At 58.2% G+C, this 21,355-nt stretch overlaps 1 protein-coding gene and 1 long non-coding RNA gene across 2 annotated transcripts in view; both read right to left on the reverse strand.

Annotated features, from left to right (window-relative positions):
• Positions 1-1,499: 1,499 nt before the first annotated feature.
• LMF1 (lipase maturation factor 1) overlaps positions 1,500-21,355 on the reverse strand; it is a 241,551-nt gene continuing 221,695 nt past the window's right edge. Inside the window, exon 11 of the mRNA XM_068907942.1 lies at positions 1,500-8,153. Coding sequence (XP_068764043.1) covers positions 7,857-8,153 — 297 coding nt within the window. The 3' untranslated portion in view covers positions 1,500-7,856. The remainder of the gene's footprint in view (positions 8,154-21,355) is intronic.
• On the reverse strand, positions 8,160-19,588 carry LOC138061034 (uncharacterized). The gene is made up of 3 exons (XR_011134622.1): positions 19,508-19,588; positions 16,793-16,930; positions 8,160-9,532 (listed from the first exon to the last, which is right to left on the reverse strand). It is a non-coding gene; the product is annotated as an uncharacterized lncRNA (long non-coding RNA).

The following is a 21,355-nucleotide window of genomic DNA, read 5'->3' on the forward strand; positions in this document are numbered from 1 at the left end:
TGCTAGGAGTGTTTAATACTCCAATTCCAGGCAGTTTTAGCAGCGAGCTAGTCAGAAAACACATACTTATGTCCAGTAGAAACAATGATGTTCAGCTTCAGCTGTTGGGAAAACCCCGCGGTAGGAGTACGGCGTTCGGTGAACCCGGCCCCGACCGGCTGCAGCTGAGCGTTGGCCCGTGCCAGGAGGTCGGAGCAGCCGGTGGGATGCTGTCCCGGCGGAAACGGCTCCGCTGCCCGAGGCAGCCACCTCCTCCGCGAGAGATCCCAGGGGAGCCACGAGCTCCCTTCGCTCTGCGATGGCGGCAGACCTTGGGCACCCTCGTCCTCCAGGGAAGCAGCAGGCACAAAAGTGGGGAACAGCGATGGGAAAACAGGCCATCACTGCCGGTGCAAGGTGGCACAGGGACACCACTGGAGCCAGGTGCTCCCCGTCTCACAACCCCAAATCTCCAGGCATCATCCAAGAGCAGAGAATAATCCCAGTCCCACATGAGCAATGGGGGCACCTACTGGGGCAGCTGTGGAGGAGAGATGAGACACCCCAGGGTGTCATCCCAGGGAGATGAAGTGGGGATGGGATTGCTACCTACCACCACCCAAGAGCAGGAAAGAGCTGCCTGAACTCCAGCACAGCACTGGCATGAGAACAGAGGAGGGAAGCGCTGGCCACGGCTACACTTAGGCTGGGAAACAGAAGAGGGTTTCTGAACTTCTGCAGGGAGGTTGCAGAACGGCCTCCCGAGCGAGCAAGACAGCAGAAACCTTAAAAGGAATTTAAAATGGATCTTGATCAAGTTGTGATTAGGATTATAGTGAGGGTCTCACTTGAGGGGCCAGGAAATCCCTTTTGGTCCCGTGTCCCAGCACACGCTCCCACGCACAGCTGCTGATTGCCTAGGCAGCCCCCGTCCCCTCCACCACCCCGTGTCCCCACGGGTGGACAACAGCCCACTCTCAGCGCTCGACCACCAGCCTAAGCCCACTCTGACCGTGTCTCCTGGCCTCAGGGAAAGGGCTTCTCCAGCTGCCCTGAAATCAGAGCAGTGGGAAGGGGCGTCGTGCTCTCACTCCCAGCTCCCGAATCTCAGCAGAGACCTTTACCTGTGCGTGGGCCTGGCAGGACCTGGTGCCTGGAGCAAAAAGATGGAAGGAAAGGAGCAACGTCCTGCTGGTGCTGAGCACCGGTGTCCCAAGAGGGCAGCTCCCACCCGCCCAGAGCCATTCGGTCTTGGCGTTTGCTGAATCCGGCCCCCCACCAGGCTCACCGAGTGGCATCGCACTGCCTCGCCTTGATGTCCTTGTCCACGAAAACCACCTTCCTTCTGCCCCGAAAGGCCAAGGAGGGACACGGGGATGGAGGACAGCAACACCAAAGCACGAAAGCGGGAGCCGGGCGCTGCGCTCGCCTTGCAGCTCGGTCCCAGCGCGGGTGAGCTGGAGCCGCTATCGCGTCCCGCCGCCGGAGGGACCTGGTGGGGGGGGGAAACAAATGTGATGATGAGGATGTTCATTTTTTCTATTTAAAAAAAAGAAGGGGGAGGGAAAAAAACCCGACAGCAGGTGACGGTGCTGCCAGCCGGGGCGTGTGGGATGGGGCTCCGGCACGCACATGGTCCTGCCTATTAAGGTCCCGATTTCATGCTGCTAAGCAGAGCTGGCACGGCCGCAGGCAGCAGGAAGTCCCAGGTGCAGCTTGGCCGCGCGGCCAGGACACGGGCGGGAGCGGACGGCCGGACGGCCGGCCGGACAAGCGGAGCCGGGCGATGCCCGGGGCCGCGCCGCGCTAGAGGGCACTGTTGCCTGCGGATCGCGCAGGGTTCAGGCGTTTTGTGTCCATCTGGAGATTTTCAAGATGCTTTTCCATCACTTGTCGTGCCCGCTGGCTGCAGGGGCAGCTAAGGGCGCTCGTTAGGCGGGGACGAGCGGCCGGGGCCGTCGCGCGCCGGGATGGCCGCGAGGCCGGGGGTGCCCCCGCCGCCGCGTCGCGTCCCCAAACCGCCTCGCACGGCACCGCGGGCCGTCTCGGGGTGAAAGAGCTCTTTCAAGCTGCGGCGCTGCCGGCTCATGCCGCCGTCGCCGGCCGGCTGGGGTCGACCTGCCTCGTGCACCCTCCACCGCTGCTAAGTCGGGCGCGTTCGCTGGCTTTCCGAGGCCCTAAATACAGAGCTGAGGTCTCTTTCTTGAGAAATGCACGTAACTAAATCACAAGCTATTCCTCCCGCTAAGCCGCAGGGACGGACGGGGTGCAGCGGCCGAGCCTCGACTCGCTGCGTCCTGATACCTTCTCGTGCCAGAGGGGCTCTCGCTCCCTGCGGCACGTCGGCTCCGTGCGCTCGGTGGGGACGAGCGGTTGCTTGTGCTGGCTGCCGGCGCAGGTCCAGCGGAGACACCGGGTGCTGCCCGCAGCCCGGCTCCGTCCCGTTAACGGGATCCACCCGAGCCCGGCCGACCCGCCACGGGGCAGTCGGCAGCCTGTGCCGCTGGGACACAACCCAGGCAGCATCTTCCCGCTCCCCCGAAAGGATCCTTTGGCTGGATCCTGTCCTGGCTGGATTCTGACTTTATTTATTTATTTATTTATTTATTTATTTTTACATGTTTCAACCCAGAGACCCCCCCCAGCCTTATGCCGGCTCTGAAGGTAGCCAGGGAATTTCCTGGGTTGGCGATGGCCAGACCGTGGGAAGGTGCCGCTGGGCTGTGTCCTGCTCTGGATTGCTCTTCTGCAGGAGTGATTTGGTTTGGGATTTGGCATCGGAGTGACATGAAGCAGCCCTAGAAGCGGAGGAAGGCGGCTCGGCGCAGGTACAGAGCAGCCGCTTGTGGAAAACCGGTGGAGCACATTCTCACAGACTAAACAAACTAAACACAAAATCACTAGCTAAACAAACCAAACAACCCCCCCGGCCCCGAGACGCAGCTTTCTCTGGGGCCCAGGGTGGTGGCTGCTCCCGAGAGCGCCGCGAGCGTGCGCGGGCTGCGTCTGCAGTGAGCTGCGCTGATTTGCCCGGATGACGCCGCGCGGGACTTACGGAGACAGAATGCAAATTCCCACGCTGGAATTTGGCCAGGACCCCAGGACTCACACTCCTGGCTCTTGCTGGAAGTGCCACAAGACTTCTAACCACGAGGTGGTCAGGATTTGGGTTTTACATCATACCTATTTGTAGAGGAAAAGATTAAAGGCCTTGCAGACTCTTACGAAATCCCCAGTAGTAGCAGCTCTGGTGACGGGACTCAAATCAGTTCCAGACTGAGACCTTCCGTTAACGGAGACCATTCAGAAAGAAGGGGAGAATATTTCATTTGCCTCCCTGAAACGGTGATTTCCTCCAAGACCTTGGTGTTCCCAATGCTCTCCGGAAGGGCTGGAGAGGAGCTCTGCAAGCTCAGACATGTTTCTGAGTAACCTCACTCACGTATTTCAGACCTACCCACAGCAGGAGAGAAAAAGGCCTAAAGGACAGAAAAAACCCTGATACATTTTGCGTTGCGTAGCTGTCCTCTGTGGCCTGAACGAACGTCTCCAGAGCGTGGAGACAGTTAGGAAAAGCCACAGCATGGGACAAGTCCAATTCACGATCTTCCAGGAGAGCTCACAGCACATGTCCTTCTGCGTTTCTCAGGGGGCCATGTTTTAGCAGGAGAGACTGAGGAGCACAAGCAGGAGGAGCCCAAGGTGCGAAGGGTCCCCTGGAAGCCACGTGCTCCTCCGCTGCCCGTTTCAAGCCCGGTGAAATCAGGATAAACGCTGTTTCGGGACGGGGGCACCAACCGTGGTTAGCTCCTCATTCCCCTTGCGGCCTGGTGCACTTCTCCATCTCCAGCGACCAGATGCTATCTGCAGGAGATTTATTTCCAGTCCTCTTTTCAAGACATGATGTCAGGATTATAATAACCTGACTAAGGCAAACACTGGATGGAATTACTATTCTGTTTATCAGTTTCCTTTTTCTTTTTCTTTTCTTGTCTCAATTAATCATGGAACAGCATGATGGAAAAGTCCTGTTAGACCAACCTGTCTCCCAGCCAAGGCAGGACTGATCCTCGCATCCACTGCCTTGTGTTTCAGCCAGGCTATTTTTAAAAAATCTCTAGTGACAAGACTTCTTGAATCACAGGAGCGAGAAATGGAAAGGACCTATTAGATCATGCAGTCTGTCTGCTGGCCAGCGCAGGCCGTTCCCTGCAGCCCAGCTTTTCGTGGTTCAGCTTCCACCTTTCCTTCCCTCGGGAGATCATTTTGCTGGCTCACAGATCTCACACTCAGGTTTGCTTGATGTCATGCTGGAAAGCAAAAATGTCCGGCACCGGCCTCGACTCACTGAAAGAGCTGGAGAAACTCTGCTTTAACCCTGAACGACGGAGGGAAGAAAACGGGGGGGTTTCAGGGAGAGCAACTGAGCAGGAGTCAAACGCTCCGGGCAGAAACAGCAATCTGCGGCGCCCAGCGCAGGGCCGGGCGCGGGAGCAGAGCGGGGCTCCCACGCGGACCCTGCACCGGCGCCCACCGCGCCGGGCACCGCTGCGGCCTCCTGCTTGGGAACGGCCCTGCGCTTGGCAGGCTCATGCCGGGCAGCGAAGGGGCCGGGGCCGCGCGCCGGGAACCCGCAGCCTCCGTGTTTCTCTGTGCCGACTCCGTGCCTGCTTCGAGGGCCGATTAACTAGGCAGACTGGCCAGCCTCGGACGGACTCGTTAGCTCTGCAGTATCAGTGCCACATGTTTTTTAGGCAAAAACGGCCATGCATCCGCCCGCAAACGGTCCCGCAAGCCCACCTGCGGCACACGTGTGCACCCTGCGCCCGCCCCGTGTGTGCGTGCAACACCCCCTGCACGGCTGCAACACCCCCTGCACACGTGTAACACCCTGTGCACGGCTGCAACACCCCGTGCACATGTGCAACACCCCGTGCATGGCTGCAACACCCCGTGCACACGTGCAACACCCCGTGCACACGCCATGTGGCCAAAACCCCGCCGTAGCCCCTAGCATGACCAGCGGCACCGTGCCGCGAGCCACAAGGTAACCAAAGCCAGCCTGTCCCCCGTCTCCCGCAGCCCTTGGTTTTCTACCCTGGCCTTATCTGCCTCGAGCAATCACAAATAATTGGTTGCTCCCCAGTGGACTGATCTAATAGCAGTACAAATAAAGTTATTTTGAACAGTTGTTCATGAGTTCATCTCCTGGACAGCCTCAGCCCCAGCTGTTGCTGTGCTTTTGATTAAAAAAAATAGATATATATTAAACTCAAACTGGGGATTATCAGGGCTAAGCACGTCTCAGCCCTCCCTCCCTCCAGTGTCAGGTGCCCGGCCCGGCTATAAACCTCTCTTTGTGTGCAGCTTTTTTGCCCCTTTCTCTCCGAATTGGCACCAGCGCCGCTGAGATTTGGCACCTCTCCGTCAGCAGCCGAGAGAAGGGCTCCTGGCAGAGCCGAGCACTTGTGCACGCCGGTGCCCGGGGCCCTGGCGCGCGAGCAGCCGCAGCAGGTTTATCATGCAAATGGTCCCCCAGGCCTCCGGCCAAGTCCATTTGTTAATGGTCAAAGTATGGGAAGCTGGTTAGGGAGAAGCAAATTGAATTAGCCGCGATCAGGGAGAGGGAGGGTGGGAGAGGGGCTGGGGGAAGCAGGCTGCGGCTTTACCCAGCCTTTGGGCTGGCAAGCAAGGAGGAAGGGGGGGAAGGCGAGGAGGAGGGGGGAAGGCAAGGAGGAAGGGGAAGGCGAGGAGGAGGAGGGAAGGCGAGGAGGAAGGGGAAGGCGAGGAGGGCTGCCAGGAGACGGGAGCAGCGGTGAGACAAGGGATGCCCTGCGAGAACAGCCTCCGACTGTGCTTGTGTGCGTGCAAGCAGCCGTGCAACGCAGCCGTGCAACGCAGCCGTGCAACGCAGCCATGCGATTCAGCTGTGCAATGCTGCCAAGCAATTCAGCCGTGCAACGCAGCCGTGCAATTCAGCTCTGCAACGCAGCCGTGCAACGCCGCCGTGCAACGCAAGGCGAGGGCAGCCCTCGGAGGGGTTGCCCTCATCCCTGGGGCTCTCTCCTTGCCCCCGCGCAGACCGTGCCAGCTGCTGACCATTTCCCCCAGCTAGGACGGCCAAGCCTCTGCCTCTGCCCCCCACCCACTCGCCCACACGCGGGAGCTTTTGCAGCGGCAAGGCGAGCGGATTTTCCTAGCGACCCCTGACCCACGACCCATCACTCCGAAGCAGCAAACCCACTCATTTCCTGGCCGGTTCCTCGGGGACCGCACTCGGAGCCTAAAGCCCACCCCGGGGCAGGGAGGGCGTCGCGTGCCGCCCCTCGCCGTGCCCCGGCGGCGATGCCGCTGCCTGGGCGGGCGCCCCGCGCCGGGCCGTCCCCGCGGGAAGCTCGGGTGACACGTTCCCTTGGTCGCGGGCTAAGCGGCAGAGCCCCGGTCCTCCGCCCGCCCCCGCCGGAGCAGCTGCTCTGCTGCTCGGCGGCTGCCTGCCAGCGGCGCGGCACACCGTCGCAGGCTGCAGTCTTCGGTTTGAAAGCATCCTGCGCTAACGGCCCTCGGAGGAGGCAGGCGAGAAACGTCCCCTCCGCGGCGACCCTCTCTGCGGCACAGCCTCCGCGCGGCCCGGCACCCAGCTCCGGGGACGCCTGGGCCCCGAGCGGCGCCGCGTCACCCCCTTCCCAGGTCAGCGCGGACCGAGCGCGGCTCAGGCTGCCTGCGCCACCGCACTCGGAGACCCTTACGGAAGTCATAACTGAGCAGCTTGGACATTCGGAGAAATTCTTGCTGAGGCGGAAGCGGGAGCGAGCGGACACGGCGCGGGCACCTGGAGACAGTCTCGCTGCGGCGGAATAATCAGCGCGAGGCTACGGACAATAAAGAAGAGTTTCACACTTCACTTTCCTTGTCCAATCAATTATGTAATAGCAGAGTTATTCCACACGTGCTCCTAAGGGTGGGGGGGGTAACTGTAAAAGCAGACCAGTGAACTCACACCAACACTTGGCCCAAGGTCAGAAAAACTGTGCTTGGGAGCGATAAGGTGAAAAAGGGCGAATCTGAGCAAAAGGCAGAAAAAAATGCCTGGTAGCAGGAAACCCTGAATACGCTCAAGGCTGCTTATACCTATTGTTTTAAAGCAAAACTCTACGGTCGCACGTAGGGAGCCTGCGGGTTGGACGAGCACTCATCACAGCACCTATTAAGACACTAATTCACAGTGTCTGAATCTCGTTCACTCATTTTTCTCCCCGGTTGGAAAAGAGACGTATCCTGCCCCAAGCGGTGCAGGTCTCCAGCAGCAAGGTTCACACAGCATCCCCACGCTCTTGGCTTTCTCTCCGCGGCTCTTGTTCCTCCTTTGCAGCACCAGCATCTAAACATCTGGGTCGAGGTGGAGCTCAGAGCTGGAAGCGACACAATGCAGTGAGAAAGGGCGGTTTTGTGCTACTTCCAGCCTTACCAGCGCGGGGAACGTCAGAAAGCCCCGCGCGGGGGCTGCGTTCTTCCCCTCCGCTGCTTTACAGAGAGGGGCGAAACCCTCCGTTATCTGCCTCCGCCGGGGCTCTACGAGACGGAGACCATCAAAAAGGAAGGGGGAAGGGAGCCGTGAAAAACAGGGCCAAAGTGTTTTTCTGTTCGCTTGTTTGTTTTAGTTTCTTTTGGCTAAAGCTGTTAATTCTGGAGCGATCGCAGCCTGCTGCATGCTTGGGGCAGGCAGGGCGCTGGAGCACCTTACTCAGGTCCCTGCTGACATTTTCCTTCCGTGTTTGATTTTTTTTTTTCCCCTTCCCTGCAGAAAAAAATTTCACCTTCTTGCAGAAATGTTGAACCTGAGCTGATTTTGGCCAGGTTGGAGGAAGAAACCCCGCTCCTCAGCAGCACCCGACAGACGCGGGTAGGAGAACATCTCGCCCGCTGCTCGAACCCGCTGCTGTGATGCCAACCGCAGGCGACCCGGAGCGCTTCGCCTTTCCGAGGGCGATGCCGGTGGGCTCGCGCAGAGGGCTCGGGCCGCTCTCCTCCGCCCGGCCGGCGCCGTCCCCGGCTCCGCTGCCGCGCCGCGCAGCCGACGCTGCTGCGTCCAGCCGGCGCGGGAAGCAGCGACGCTCCCGTGCTTGGGAAACCGAGCGATGTTGCTTTTGTACCGCGTCCCCTTTTTTGCCGGCTGCCTGCAAGAGACAGGCCAAAGAACATATTTTATCATATGCATAATCTCGAAGAAAAAAAAACCCAAACCCTCTCCCTCCAGATTCCCAGACAGTACACTCAGCATCCTCATGCTACTGATGTAATGTTGGCGCCAGGTCCCCGGGGCCCATCCGCGCTAACCGGGAGCTGCCCCGAGAGCTGGGCGTCAGCCCGCAGCCTGCTGGCGGAGGTGGGTCGTCCCCCCGGCAGCCCCTCCGCACGGCGGCTTCGGGACGCTGCCGGGCCCGCTGTACGGACCCGTTCATGCACCACGCGCTTCCGGAGCGTCTGAGCACCCCACGGGGAGCGGCACCAGCTCAGCAAAACGCCTCGTTAAAGCTCTTCTTGCTATCGCTTGGGCTCGGCCGCAATGACCATTAGCCACGACTAAAACTGAAAGGGGACCCAGGAGCAGGTCCCTTAGGTACGTTTGCGCAAGCAGGTGCCCGCCTGTAACGCTGAAGCCTTTACAGGTAACTAAAAGCACGATAAGGCAAACGCCGAGGTGAGGCAGAACAAGTGAAACGCAAGATAAGCCCATGGAGCTGCGCCAGGGTGCATATTTGACCCAAATTGCTTGAACTACAGCTGGTCGAGTGATTCACTGCGCACAGCTCTATCAATGAGCTTGGCCTGGCTTTCTGTTTGCGACTTGTCTCCAGAGAGACCGAGGGTTTTTTTGTTTTGTTTGTCTGAACGCCTTGGTTATTCGGGGAACCGTGACACCGACTGTGGGAACATTGGCCGGCTCTTCCTCGGGAAGGCGCGCTTGACGGAGCCGTATTTGGAGGCGGCTGCTCGAGGCTCCTGGGACGGTGCCTGCGCCGGCCTGACCTCAGGACCTTCCCGCGCGCCTTCGTGCGACGCTTGCCGCCGCGCGAGGAGGAGCAGCTCCACGGCCGGGATAGGAAATCGCCACCGGGGGAATCGATCCTTTTTTTTTTTTTCTTCTTCTTCTGGAGCCAATTCACGGGAAGAAAAATCTGCCTGACTTCAGGAGCGGGCTGACGAAGGAGACGCAAACGGTCGGCCGCCACCTGAGCTGCTCCGCCGGTGCCCCGGCAGGCCGCAACCGGCTCAGCGCTCTCGAGGACATTTCCGTAACGCGGATTGCTACCTCGAGGCCTTTCTGGAAATAACCAAACACAAATACGCGGCGGGATGCTGGCGGTCCCCTGCGCCCGTGGCGCCTTCGCGGGGGGGAACCACTGCCTCACCTGGACCACGGCCGTCCTCGGCGACGGACTGACAGCTCGGGGCGCCGGCGCTCCCTCCCGCCCATTCACGTGGCCTTGCTCCTTCTCGTTTCAAGCACGTTCTTCAGTTTAAAAAACCAGCTTTTCCAGGAAAATGGAAATTCCTGCAGGAAAAGGCCAAAGCCAGTGAAACTCTTCCTTTCTGTTGCCACGTTCAAAGCGCCTACGACTGAAATTCAATTTCTGCGGCAGCTACAACCAGGAGCGGTCACCGCTTGGTCTGTCTGGACGCCTTGGAAGAAACGGTCCGAAAACGGCGCGAGGTCGTGGCAGGCGGCCGGCGGGCGTAGCGAGGAAGCCGCAGAGCCCGCTTCGGCCGTGCGAGGGCGAAGCCGGGCCCCCCGGCGCTGGGCTCTGCTGCGGATTTAGGTGCAAAACGGCCCGGTTTTGGCTCGGCGCGCGGCTTTCCCGGCGGGGACGTTTCCGACGCGTCCGCGACGTCCCAGCAGCGCTGCAGAGCCCCAGACCGCCTGGTACCTCCCAACACCCCGAATCGCAGCCGAGACGATGAATCCCTCAGCCGCAGATCTCGCAGGACTTTGTAAGATCGATGCTCTTAGGCTGGCTAAATTAAGAGCCGACTCATTAGTGGCTCATTAGTCCTGTCTTATCGCAAGCAAACGTTCTGCTCCGGTTGGTTAGGAGCGGGCGGAAGGGACTGGCATCCGCCGCCGCGAGGAAGAGCCCCGCCGGCATCTCCCTGGCGAGACTCGCTTGGGGACATATTGAAGGCTTTTGTTTCCAGGAGCTGTCAAAGCCCTCACCTTTCACAAGCACTAAAACGGCCAGGGGAAAAAAAAATATATATATGGAATAATAATTTCTCACTCATAAATTTGAACTCATAAATCAAGGATTGGAGGAGCAGTCGTTGTAATGTCTCGTGAGTTAACGTTGTAGGTTTTCTTTCACCTGAGGAAAAGGAAAAAAAAAACCCAACCCTCTGCCCTTCAACTCCAGAGATTGCTATAAATCACCCTAATGTTACAGTCTGGCTCTTAAATAGACCCAAAGCATGAGCACGGGGAACAGAGAGCAAAACAGATAGCCGGGGAGCGAGCGAGGTCGGCTGCACCGCGCTGCTTGCCCTGCCCTGGAGAGCAAAGCCACGAGGTCCCCGTCCCGCACCGTCCGCCCCCCGGCAAAGCTCCGCAGGGCCGCGGGAGCGATGGCGCCTGCTTCCGGCACGGGGCACAGCTGGACTTTTCCCATGGTTTCAAATGTCCCGTTGAGGAAACCGGATGAAACGGAGAGAGGGGGCGAGAGCGCCGGCAGGCACGGGCGAAGCAGGCTGCAGGCGCCGCGGCTCAACGATGCAGGACGCGCTGAGCTGAAACTAAACGCCCCCAATGCTGGCGCCGTTTTGACCCAACGCGGGCGCTCAGGACCAGAGCTGGGGCCGCGTCCATCACCGGTGCCAGTCTCCGGACACCGGCGACCACTCGTGCTGCGGCTCTGCCCCGGCCCTGAGCCGCCTGGGAAACCTGATGCTCCTGCTTTAATACCTCTCTGTTGCCCTTTACCTGAAACGAGTTTCTTATTCCCTCTCCGGGTTATGAGAAAAACAAAACACGAAATATTTTTCCATCAGAGGCCGTCAGAGCTGACCTGTTAGATAAACGGCTCCCTCCGCTTCCCGCACCCAAGGGAAAATGATTAAAAAGCCTAAAAAGTGAACCGAGCTGTGTATTTTCATCCCGGGAGGCCACCGGCAGCGGGCCACGCGTGGGCCCCTCTCGCGCCTCGCCCGACCTGCGGACGCGAAGCTGCGTCCGTGCCGTCGCATCGCGTAGCGGCACCGTCCACCCGCGGGAACCCGGCCGCCGCGCCAGCCGCCCCCGTTAAACTCCTCGCTGAGCCGGGCGAGCCGTGGGCATCTGAGCCGCGCCGTCACTCAAGCAGCCGCCAGCCCCCCGTTCCCCACTGTTAATTTCTACTTATCTGCATATTTTACTGAAAATGAAAGTCCTTCTACATTCCTCCCAGGGCTCGCTGATGAAAAATCTTCCATCGGAGCCCTACTTGACTCCAATTAGTTGGGATAACAACGCTTCTGCTGTTTGGGGATTATTGACAAATGTTCAAGGGGAAAAATGGCAAGAGAATAGTCTAGTAAAATGACAGCTTTTAAGCCTGAAAACAAAAAAGCCTGACGTTTCATAGGGCAGAGGAGGCACAGAAAATACAAATTCTCGGTTTTTCGCTGGCGTTTCAGGTGATTAGCCTGCTCCAGCCATTCCTTTTTGGATACGCCTTTTCCTTAGCGCACCCGTTCTTCAGCTGGTGTAAATCAGCGTCCCTCACTGGGTGCAGGGAAATAACAGGGATGTCCACCCGCCGCACAGTGACGCAGGACGCAAAGCAGCGAAGACTGAACGGACACGGAAATGAACGCTGCAGGGACATGACGCCTCCGCATTATTAGCATCATCCTAATTTGAACCCACGTAAGCTCTGAATCCTACAGACCAGTTTTTCCAGGGGTTGCAACGGGGGATGGATTGGGCCTGCGGGCAACCCCAGGGGCGGCTCCGTCCAGCAGGAGCTCGGCCAACCCTGGCAGAGCCGGGAGAAACGCACCCGGCAGAGCGGAGCAAGCCCTCGGCCCGCCACCCGGCAGAGCGCAGCTGCCCTGAAAGTTTGGGGAGCTTTCGCTCCAGATTTCGGATGTGGCGCCTCCTCGAAAGGAAAACAAACGTGAAAGAAGTCCCAATCTCTTATATGAAGACGTCTCGAAACCTTAATCCTTTAGAAGCGCTACTAAATTTTGAGGCCTCGTGCTAGTGTGGAGCTGGCCTTCGATACAGTTCCCATCGGCTCAGGCGCGCTGGGCTCCTGCCCTTAAAAACCTGCTCTATGCAGCTGCAACTATGGCACAAAAGGACTGAGACGCATTGAAAGCAGCACAACTAAATCACTGATAACTCATTAATGGCGTTTCATATTTCCCCCCTCCCCCCCCCGGCATTTTTTCCTTTTAAATAACAGAATAGGGGGTAAAAATGAAGCATACTTGATAAAGGGCAGTAAGTGTTATCCCTAAAATAAATAAATAAGTAAATAAATAAATAAATAACAGAGCTTTTTTTCTTTCGTAGGTGGCTTGGACAGCTGGCTCTTTAAATATTAATCAGGGTCTCATTGAGATGCAAATACGTTAACACCGAATAATGCTCTCGCAGCTGCACAGACTCAACCCAGCCCGGGCAGAGTGTTCGCCCCCTCTCCAGAATGAATGCGAATATCTGAGGACACAGGTGCAGGCAGCGGACCGCGAGCAAGAGCCGCCTTAATAAGGTAATTTGTGAGCGATGCTCTATAGAGACGAACCGGAGCAATCTTTTACCACTTGACAGTATCTGACCACCACACAAGGTGTTAATCTTATAATTGTTTTGTTGACTGTTCCCTAACACAGCGTTCCTGGCCTTTTGCCCTGACACTCGGCCAGTTAAAATCAACTTAACTGACAAGTCGGACGGGCGCCAACCAATCGGCGGTAAATTATTTATTGTTCCATTTACCAAAATAACAAGTAAACAGGAAAGACGGGGAGACAGCTCCCCGTCGGGAGACAACCGGTTCTGATCGGCGCTGGTGGGCCAGTTCCCGCTCACCGCCGCCCTCGGGCGCGTCCCCGTTTGCCGCGGGGACCGGCAGCGCCGGCCGTCAGCTCCTGCCGCGCGCCGGGCCCGGGCGCCCCGCTCTTCCCGAGGTCCCGCTGCCCGGGCCCGTCGCGGCTCCTCCCGAGGCCCTGGCAGCCGGGCAGGGCGAACGCGGGCTCGCCGGCACGCGCCTCAGTCGGGGTGCGAAGGGCAGGGACCCTCCCGAAAACCCGCGAGAGGCGGCCGGAGCCGTCAGCTGCAATTAAAATAACCGGAGGCAGCAGAGCTGCGGGCGCCGGAGTCCCAGCGGGGTCCAACGCGCGCGTTTTGCTCTTTCCCGTGATTTGCTCTTTTAGCCCGCACGGGTCTCGTGGGAAAGGCACCGAGACGGGCGGCACGGCGCGCGTCCCCGCGGGGAAGGGATGCCCTCCGCGCCTGCCGTGCCCCGTCCGGGCTGAGCGGCCCCTCCGAGGCGCGCGGGGGCCGCCGGCGCCGGAGCCCGGCCGAGCGCGGGGGGCACGAAGCCGCCTCGGCTCGCCGGGACCCGGGCAGGTCGGGCTCGCCGACCGCGGCGTGCTCCGCGCTCGGCGCTGGGGAAAGCCGGCCTCCCGGCGCTCCGGGAACCCGGCCGGCGTGCCCAGCGTCCGCCGCGGCTCCCTGTAAATTCAGGGTGGGGGTTTGCAAAGAGCCTCACGGCCTGGCTGGGAACGGAGAGGAGGCGCTCCTTCGAAGCTCTCCCTTGGGCCGGTTGGGTCGGCGGCGCTAAGCACCCTTGCACGGCGATGTGGGCTAAGCTTTGCAAGATCACCGCAAGCCACTTTGTTCCAGGAGATAGGAACATCTACCTTCAGCGTTACAAATTGGCCTCTTATTCGCAAAGTATATTTGCCTTCCCGAGTATTTCAGCGCTTGCCGTAATATTATTATCACACGATCGGGGTCTGACCCTGTAGCAGTGAGGGCTGCAGGATCTCATGTTTTTCAATGTTATTCCGGGAGCAAAACGGCATCTAGAAGCTGGAGTGGGGCGATTTCGCTTATGTCCCACTTCCCATGACTTCAAAACAGCCGCTGGAGCTAGACTTTGGCCGGGGAGACAAGAAAAAGCTGCCAGCCGGCGCACAGCGCTGGGCTCTACCGGCCAGTACGGGGGTTTTTATGTCTTGCTATTAACCAACACGCTGCAACAGCCCTTCTTGCGTCACCTCAAAGGTCGGCGCTTCCCTGGCAGATCAGCACAGCTCGAAGCTCTCCTGCTCCCTACGGCTTTCTTAAAAGCGTGCAAGCCTCGTCCGACGTGACGGGCCGTCGACGCGGTCCTCAGCCCAAGTCGCCGTTTGGCTCAAGGCTCGCCGGTCGCTCGCGAGGGCCGGGCAAGGCAGCCCCCGGACACCGGAGCCGGGCTCCAAGGACGGAGCTTGCATTTCGCGACGCGTCCGTCTCCGCGCAGCTCGGGCTAACGTCTCTTTTCACCCTGGACCTCGGGAACGAACTAAAGCGTAGGACCGCGTGGGCGTCTGGGCTAGACGGAGAATAAACAGGGCGTTAGCGGCACGTAGCCCCCAAGCGAGGACTGGGCTCGTTTTCCCTTTGCGCTTGAAACCCTAGTCCTGGCCGCGGCCGCCGACGGGTCGCTCACCAGCTGCGGGCGCTTTTTCCCCTTTCTACCGCTGCAGCCGTCAATACAGCGGCCAGCGCCCGCTCCCGAACCCAGCCCGGCCGGCGAAAATGAGCTTTTGCAAGAGCCAGGCTGGGGATTTAGCCCTCGGACTTCTTTTTTAATTCTCTTTTTTCTTTTTTTTTTTTTTTGTGCCTGTGGAAAAACACAGGCCAGGCAATGCCTTAGCCCAGGGCGCGCGCCCGGGTGCCCGGCGCAGCACAGCTCCGCTCCAGCCCGGCTCGCTCGCCGCTCGGGTAAAACTCTCCCCCCTGGATAAACGCGGAGGCAACTCTCCAACACCGCTTCCTAAAACCAACCAACTGGAAGCGGTCCGCCGGGAGCCAGGACGTACGAGTGTCCTGCGAGCCGTCGCGGCGGGCGCCAGCGGGGAGGCTCGGCTGGAGCCGCCGGGCTGCGGGCCGCGGCCGGCGAGATGGGCGCCGTGTCCTGCGTGCGCCGGGGCGCTGGGTGCTGGCGCTCCGGGGCGGGATGCCTTTGCATCACCTTCGAAATAAGCCCAAAGCGTCTGCAGGAGGGCTCGTTTTTTGAAAAAAAAAAAAGTCACGGTTCGCCTTGCCATTTTAAACATCGGGGTTTAAAAAACGTTAAGGCGCCACAGGGCTGCACGCAAAACGCCTCCCGACCAGCTATTTCCGAAGCATTACTCGTGCAATCCAGACTTAACGGCAAAAAACCCGCCGCCTTACAGCAAGCTCAGCCCTGCAAAAGCTTCCTGCTGCCCAAATGCCTGCTGTCGCGATCGTGCGCGGACACAAGCACGAAATCAGGAGCCAGGCAAGAGCCGGGTCCTGGCAAAGCGGGGAGGCAAGCGAGCGAGCAAGCAGCGCATCTCCCCCCCTCCCCGGAAGCTCACGTTGCAAAATGGATTTTTGTGCTGGATGGGAAGAGTGCACAGTTTGAAGCCTCCCGTGGCATGGAAATTGCATAAAAAAAATCAACTGGAAAACATCAAACTTCCATTTCGGAAATGGAAGACAAAACCAGCTGGAAACAATGAAATCCATTCTTTTCCCCCTTAGTAAAACCAAGCACTTTCGCTTAACAGGAGGAAAAAAAAAAAAAGTGAAGCAACTCACTGGGACTTTCCCCTCTTGGAAACGATGTTGTGACTGACACGTTCTGTCGAAACGTTGGCTTGGGCCGTGCCGGGAGAGGCGCAGCGAGGTAAGGCTCGGCGCTGGGCTAGCGCGCGAGAAACGCTAGCGCGCCTTAGCGAAACGGGACGTTCCCCAGCAGCGCTGCCGGCACCGTCCGATCGCCGACTGCCTACCGCTGGCGCTGCGGGTGACTTTTCACGGCAAAGGGAAGGCCATATGGTGAATATTTTGAAGAACTCTCATATATACATCCCTAAATGCTTTTTCAGATGATCAGATTTTGCTTGGTTAATCCAAGTTTGCGCGTGTATAAACAGCAGACATCTGTCCCGCATAACATACAGTCCCCTGCGCGCGAAGGTGCAGCTTAGCGACGGGAGGCAGCTCAGGCTCCCAGAGATATTTTTTTTCCCCCTGCAGATGCCACACGCAAACGGGCAGTCCCCGGCCGCGGGAGCGATCGCCGCGGACGGGCGACGCCGGAGCGGCGCGCTGCGCCCTCGCTGCCCTCCGCAGCAGATGTCTTGCTCCAGTCGTGAGCCGCAAGTTGGCCCGTTCTAAAGCTCTCGCGGCCCCGGAGGTGCCCTCACGCCGCTGGGAAGAGCTAGTCCCGGCCTCTGGCGAAGCTGCGAGCTCAGCAGAGAAGCGGAGTCAGACGATGCTAACAAGAAGGGACGCCCCGCGCGCCCCCCGCCCCCCCGATGCACGCGCGCTAGAGCTGCTTTAGCACTTTCTAAATTTCAGCATGTGCTTTCCAAGCTCTTTAAATAAGCCTTTCTGTGAGTTGGGTCTCGCTCTGCCCGCAAAGCGGAGAGCGTTGCTCAGGACGCGCGAGGTGCCAGCGAAGCCGCCCGGGCGCCGTGGCTCGCCCCGCTTCAGCCGCGCTGCGCGGGTGCCCGAGGGCCGCCGGGTCCGGGTTAGCGCAGACGCTCGCGCGCTTTGAAGTTTGAATTTCTGCTTTCCCTCGTTTTTTGTTCTCACCTTTCCTGTCCAGGCAGCCAGCTCCCCGCTGCGGGTCCGTGTCTGCCCCGGCAGCTCCAGCCTCGGGCCGGCGTGGACTGAACCCTTCCCGCCGGTGCTGAGGCTCCTCCGTAGCGCAGCAAGCCCCCCCGCCTCCTTCTGCAGGCATAACATGACAACGCCTCAAAGCAAGGCTCAAACATTGCACCCCCAGCCCTCGAGCGCCTCCGCGTTTGTCAGCCCAACGCTCCATTTCCCTTCTGGTCCCCTGTAGAGCTGCTAAAGTATCCCGTCCAGGCCGCTCCGTGCCTTATAACGAGCAATTATTCCTTTTTAAAGTAAAATGAAATAAGAACCATTCCCATAATCACCTACTGGATTTTATCAGCATGTTTGGGTTATGCTTTTGCCCCTTTGGCTAATGCCTAATTGATTCTTTAATCTCTACAACTTTTTTATTGACTGATACAAGAGCTATTTAGCCGATCGGCGGCAGGAACGCAGCCTGCAAACCCTCCGAGACCCGCGACATGGTGCTAGGATGACCTCATCTGAAGCAAACACTTTATTTGATAATCTATCACTTATTTATTATTCTAACTAACTGCTTGCAGGTGGTGTGATTTTAGTGTAATTGTTTCAGCAACAGTTACACACACGGAAAAGCTCAGCGACTTTAGTGCAATCTTATCCCGAGCAGCTACTGCGGAGGAAGCCGGCTCGCGGACTCTGCTCAGAGGGGAAAAACCCTGCACCTAAACGATGTGAAGGGCATGACAAAATCCCACTAACTGCTGTAAATTTAACGCAGGGACTAACATGCCGTCCTTAACTCCTGCTCCCCGGGGGAAGAAAGGCTCCGAAAGAAGGGGAAAGTCTAATGCTATCAGCTGGAGAGCACGTTTGGACTGCAGAGTGCTTTGCTGATAGGGGAAGAGCCCCCAGATTCTCACAGCCTAACAAAGGCAAAATGTGACCAAATGGAGTATTTCAGGCAGCAACAAGGTACCACGACATGGCATCAGCCAGGACTTGGAGCCCAGAAAGCTCAGGCTGCCGCTTCCGACATAAAATTCTGCATAAAGAAAAAAACATGGGTTTGGGTTTTTTTTTTCTGGAAGTCTCTCCAGGCTGTTTTGCAACGTGCAAGATGGGCTGGGGCAGCTCGGCGGCGTTCCCGCGGTCTGCGGCCAAGCCGGCCCCGCAGTCCCGCCGGCCGGCCGGAGAAGCGCCAGGCGCCCGGTGCGGGCGCAGGTCCCGCGCGGCCGTCCTGCGCCGCGCCGCCTCCGCGCCGGCCCGGGAGGACAGCCGCGGGCGGCAAAGCGTGGGGGCTCCCGGCGCTCCCGGCGATTCCCCGGCCTGCGCCCCCGCTGCCTTGCATTTGCTGCCCAAATTTGCAATCCCGAGAGATGGCAGATGGAAACAAACTGGGTCGTAAATTTGACAGAATGAGTCTGAGCCATCCTGCGATGGGCTTTTAAGATCAATTAGTTCTACATTAGTCTCTGAGATTTTTGAACTAGAAACCCCCCAGGATTCAAGCCACTTAAAGCATTTTCCCAAGGAGAGTGGGATTTGAGAAGAACAAGGCAGGTATCAGGAAGCCTGATTAGGAGAAGAGGAGACAGGTTTCTGGATTTTCTGCCTTATATTCTGCCCAATCTCTTTAAACTGAGCCAACCACCTCATCGGAGGAGGAAAATAGCATTCGGGTTGGCAAGACCCTACCACCAGCTCCATGCCTGGACCTCACCAGCCCTTCCCTGGACACACATCTGACAGCAAAGCAAGACAAAGCTGTCACTGCTTCATTTTCAACGCTGGCTGGAAAAAAAAAAAAAGGGCCGGGGGAGGAACCATTTTTTCTTTAAAATAAAAATTGATCCATAATGAAAATAGACATCCAAATGGGAAAAGTTGAGTGCAAATGGAAGCTTTTAAAGATTCTTTTGACTGACAATAACCTGAAGACCTTCCAGGAACTCCAGCCCAGAATAATCAGATTAAATGAAAACTAATATACGATCCTGAAATTCATCCCATGCTGGTCTAAACTTATAGCAGCTGGGTAATTTAGCCTACAGGTTTCTGCCTCATGCCCAGCAGTTCACACTGAATTGTTTAGCCAAACTTAATCTACTGGGAAGAAAAAAAGCTCTTTCCTTTAATATGTATTAAAGTAAAGCCAGCTTCTAAAAGCAGTTTGGAGTAGGGAAGGCATAGGAATATTTTCTATGGGAACTCACAGACTTTGGTTACTTTAAAATAAATAAGTGCAGTTTATTAATGATCTAGGAATAAGGAATTATACTCTCTGGATAGGGGTAGTAGAGGTACTTGTGCAGATAATATTAGGACCTCTTGGCATGTACTGCCCAAGGACGTTATGCAGACACGAGCTCCAGTCCTTCAGCAGCTCCTCGCTGCCCATCCCGCGGCAGAGGCAACTGCGGCCCTTGCAGCTCGCGCAGCATCGCTGGCTCCCGGCCCTTTTCCCTGTTAACGGCCCCAGCGTTGAGCGCAGGGAGAGCTTCAGGCCCTCTCTGAGATGCACGGTCTACATCCCACCTCCCGACTTCCCCGGGAAAGGGCAGACTGATGTGATGCCCTCAAAGCTTCCTTGCCTCCTTGGTAAAATGGAAAGCCTGCACTTTGTCCAGCCTGACTACTCTGCCCTGATTTTCTGTACGGGAACACGCACTCAATTTCCTACGCTAACCGCACACATCTCCTCACCTGGGCAAAAATCGCAGCACAAAGCATCTTCCGTAAATCCCGACCTCCTGGATTGCCGTGAAAATGGAGATTCCCCTGCAGTGGGGTCCCTTCAAGCGTCCGCGGCGGAGGAACTTGGCAAGAGCGGGCCTCAGACGGAGTTATCTTCCAAGTGGATTTATGGCGCGCTGACTTGGGAATGCCACAAAGCTATACTTGCAGTGTACAGCCCAGAGGAGAAAACCTCTCCAGGAAAGCTTCTAGGCAACAGGTAACGCAATGTGGTTCCCATTTCCTAGCCCCCTTCTAAATAATTGTTTCTTATTTTTAAAATATTGTCCACGAGAAACATTTCTAATTTAATTCCCTGCATGCACCTTCCTCGCTGCCTTTGAATGTATATTATCTTCCAGCCGTTCCTCGGGAGCGGCGCGAGAATTTTCGATTTTAAAAAAAGAAGGGGGGGGGAAAAAGGGAAGAAAAAGGCTTAAGCGGTACAAGGCAGCGCCAACAGGAATGCCAGGGACGGTCTGCGTTCCATTATCCCTGACCCCGAGGTTGGGAAGCAAAAGAAATTAATTAAAACGGGGAGCCGGGGGCGGAGAGGAGAAAACAAGTATTTGCCGCAATTTGCCGTGGGTGCCCGGTCTGCGCGCGCAACGCCCGCGGGACGTCGGTCACCGCGACCAGCGGGGCACCAGCGCTCGGCCGAACGTTGCAAACGCTGCATCGCAGGGCCCGCGCCTGTGCGCCGCGAGCCGCCGCGGCCGGCCGCGTCTGCCGCCGCAGCTCCCGCGCCGACGCCTGCCGCCGGCGTGCTTTCCCGGCACATCTTGTTCGCATTAGCCCTGGAAGGAGGATGGGAAGCGGGACGCGCGGTGACAGGGGGAGGCCGAGGGAAGCAGCTCGCCGGCCCGGCTCCCCGCGCGGGAGACGGCATCGCCCGTGGCCCTTGGCCGCTGCAGTCGTCCGCGCGGGACCGCGGAGGCAACGCGGAGCCGGAGGAGCGCCCGGCGGGGCGAGCGGGGTGCACACTCTGCCCGGCAGGTTAAGCGTAAAGCGAACGTAGCTGTCACAGTCTTTTACACGGCGAAAAACGCTTTGGCCTCCTATTCGCAGGGGACTCCATAATTCTGTCAAGCTGAAGAGAAGGCGGATGACGTGCGGGGCTCTCAACTCATTTGCTTTCCTTAAAAAATACTGCCAAAGAGCCCAACAGCCAGGAGGTGCCCAAGGCCCCCAGAAAGGTGGCCGGGGCGGACAGTTGTCCAGCCCTTGCTGTGCGCATTTGACTCCAGGGATAAATTCTGGCCACGTGTGATGGAAAAAATATACTGTTTCAAAGACCATCTGGCAATGAGCTAAGCGCAGGCAGCTCCCGCGCTCGCACAGGCGGAGGTGCTCGGCGGGAAGGCCTCTCCTCAAAGCCCTCGAGGAGCGCGCGGCTCCGCAAAGCAGCAGCTGGGTTGCCGTCTCGCGGGCGAACCCGGACACGACCAAGCCGCCCGCAGCAGACACGGAGCGTGTTCGCCGTTTAACCTGCCCTCCTCGTTTTCTTGGGGCCGTCACAACCGGCAGGCCGGGAGCTCAGCGGCAACATCCATCGTCCTGGGTGGAGAAGAGCCAATGCACCCCCGCTGGAAGCCCGGCCCCTCCGGAGCCTGCCGCCGGCCAGCCAAGCCAGGAAGGAAGGTAACGGAAGCGACACGCGGTGTCGCGGCGTCCGCCCTCGCGCCTCTTCACGGTAATCGGAACAAACTGTTCCTCCGTTGTTGGCAGGAAGGAGCAGGAGAACATCGGTTGAGAACTGTGGCAAATATTTAGGAAAACACAATTGAGTCATAAATGTTATTTACAGTTTGGAGAGCC

Source organism: Struthio camelus, chromosome 15 (assembly GCF_040807025.1).
Source record: "Struthio camelus isolate bStrCam1 chromosome 15, bStrCam1.hap1, whole genome shotgun sequence".
Classification (NCBI taxonomy): Eukaryota; Metazoa; Chordata; class Aves; order Struthioniformes; family Struthionidae; genus Struthio; species Struthio camelus.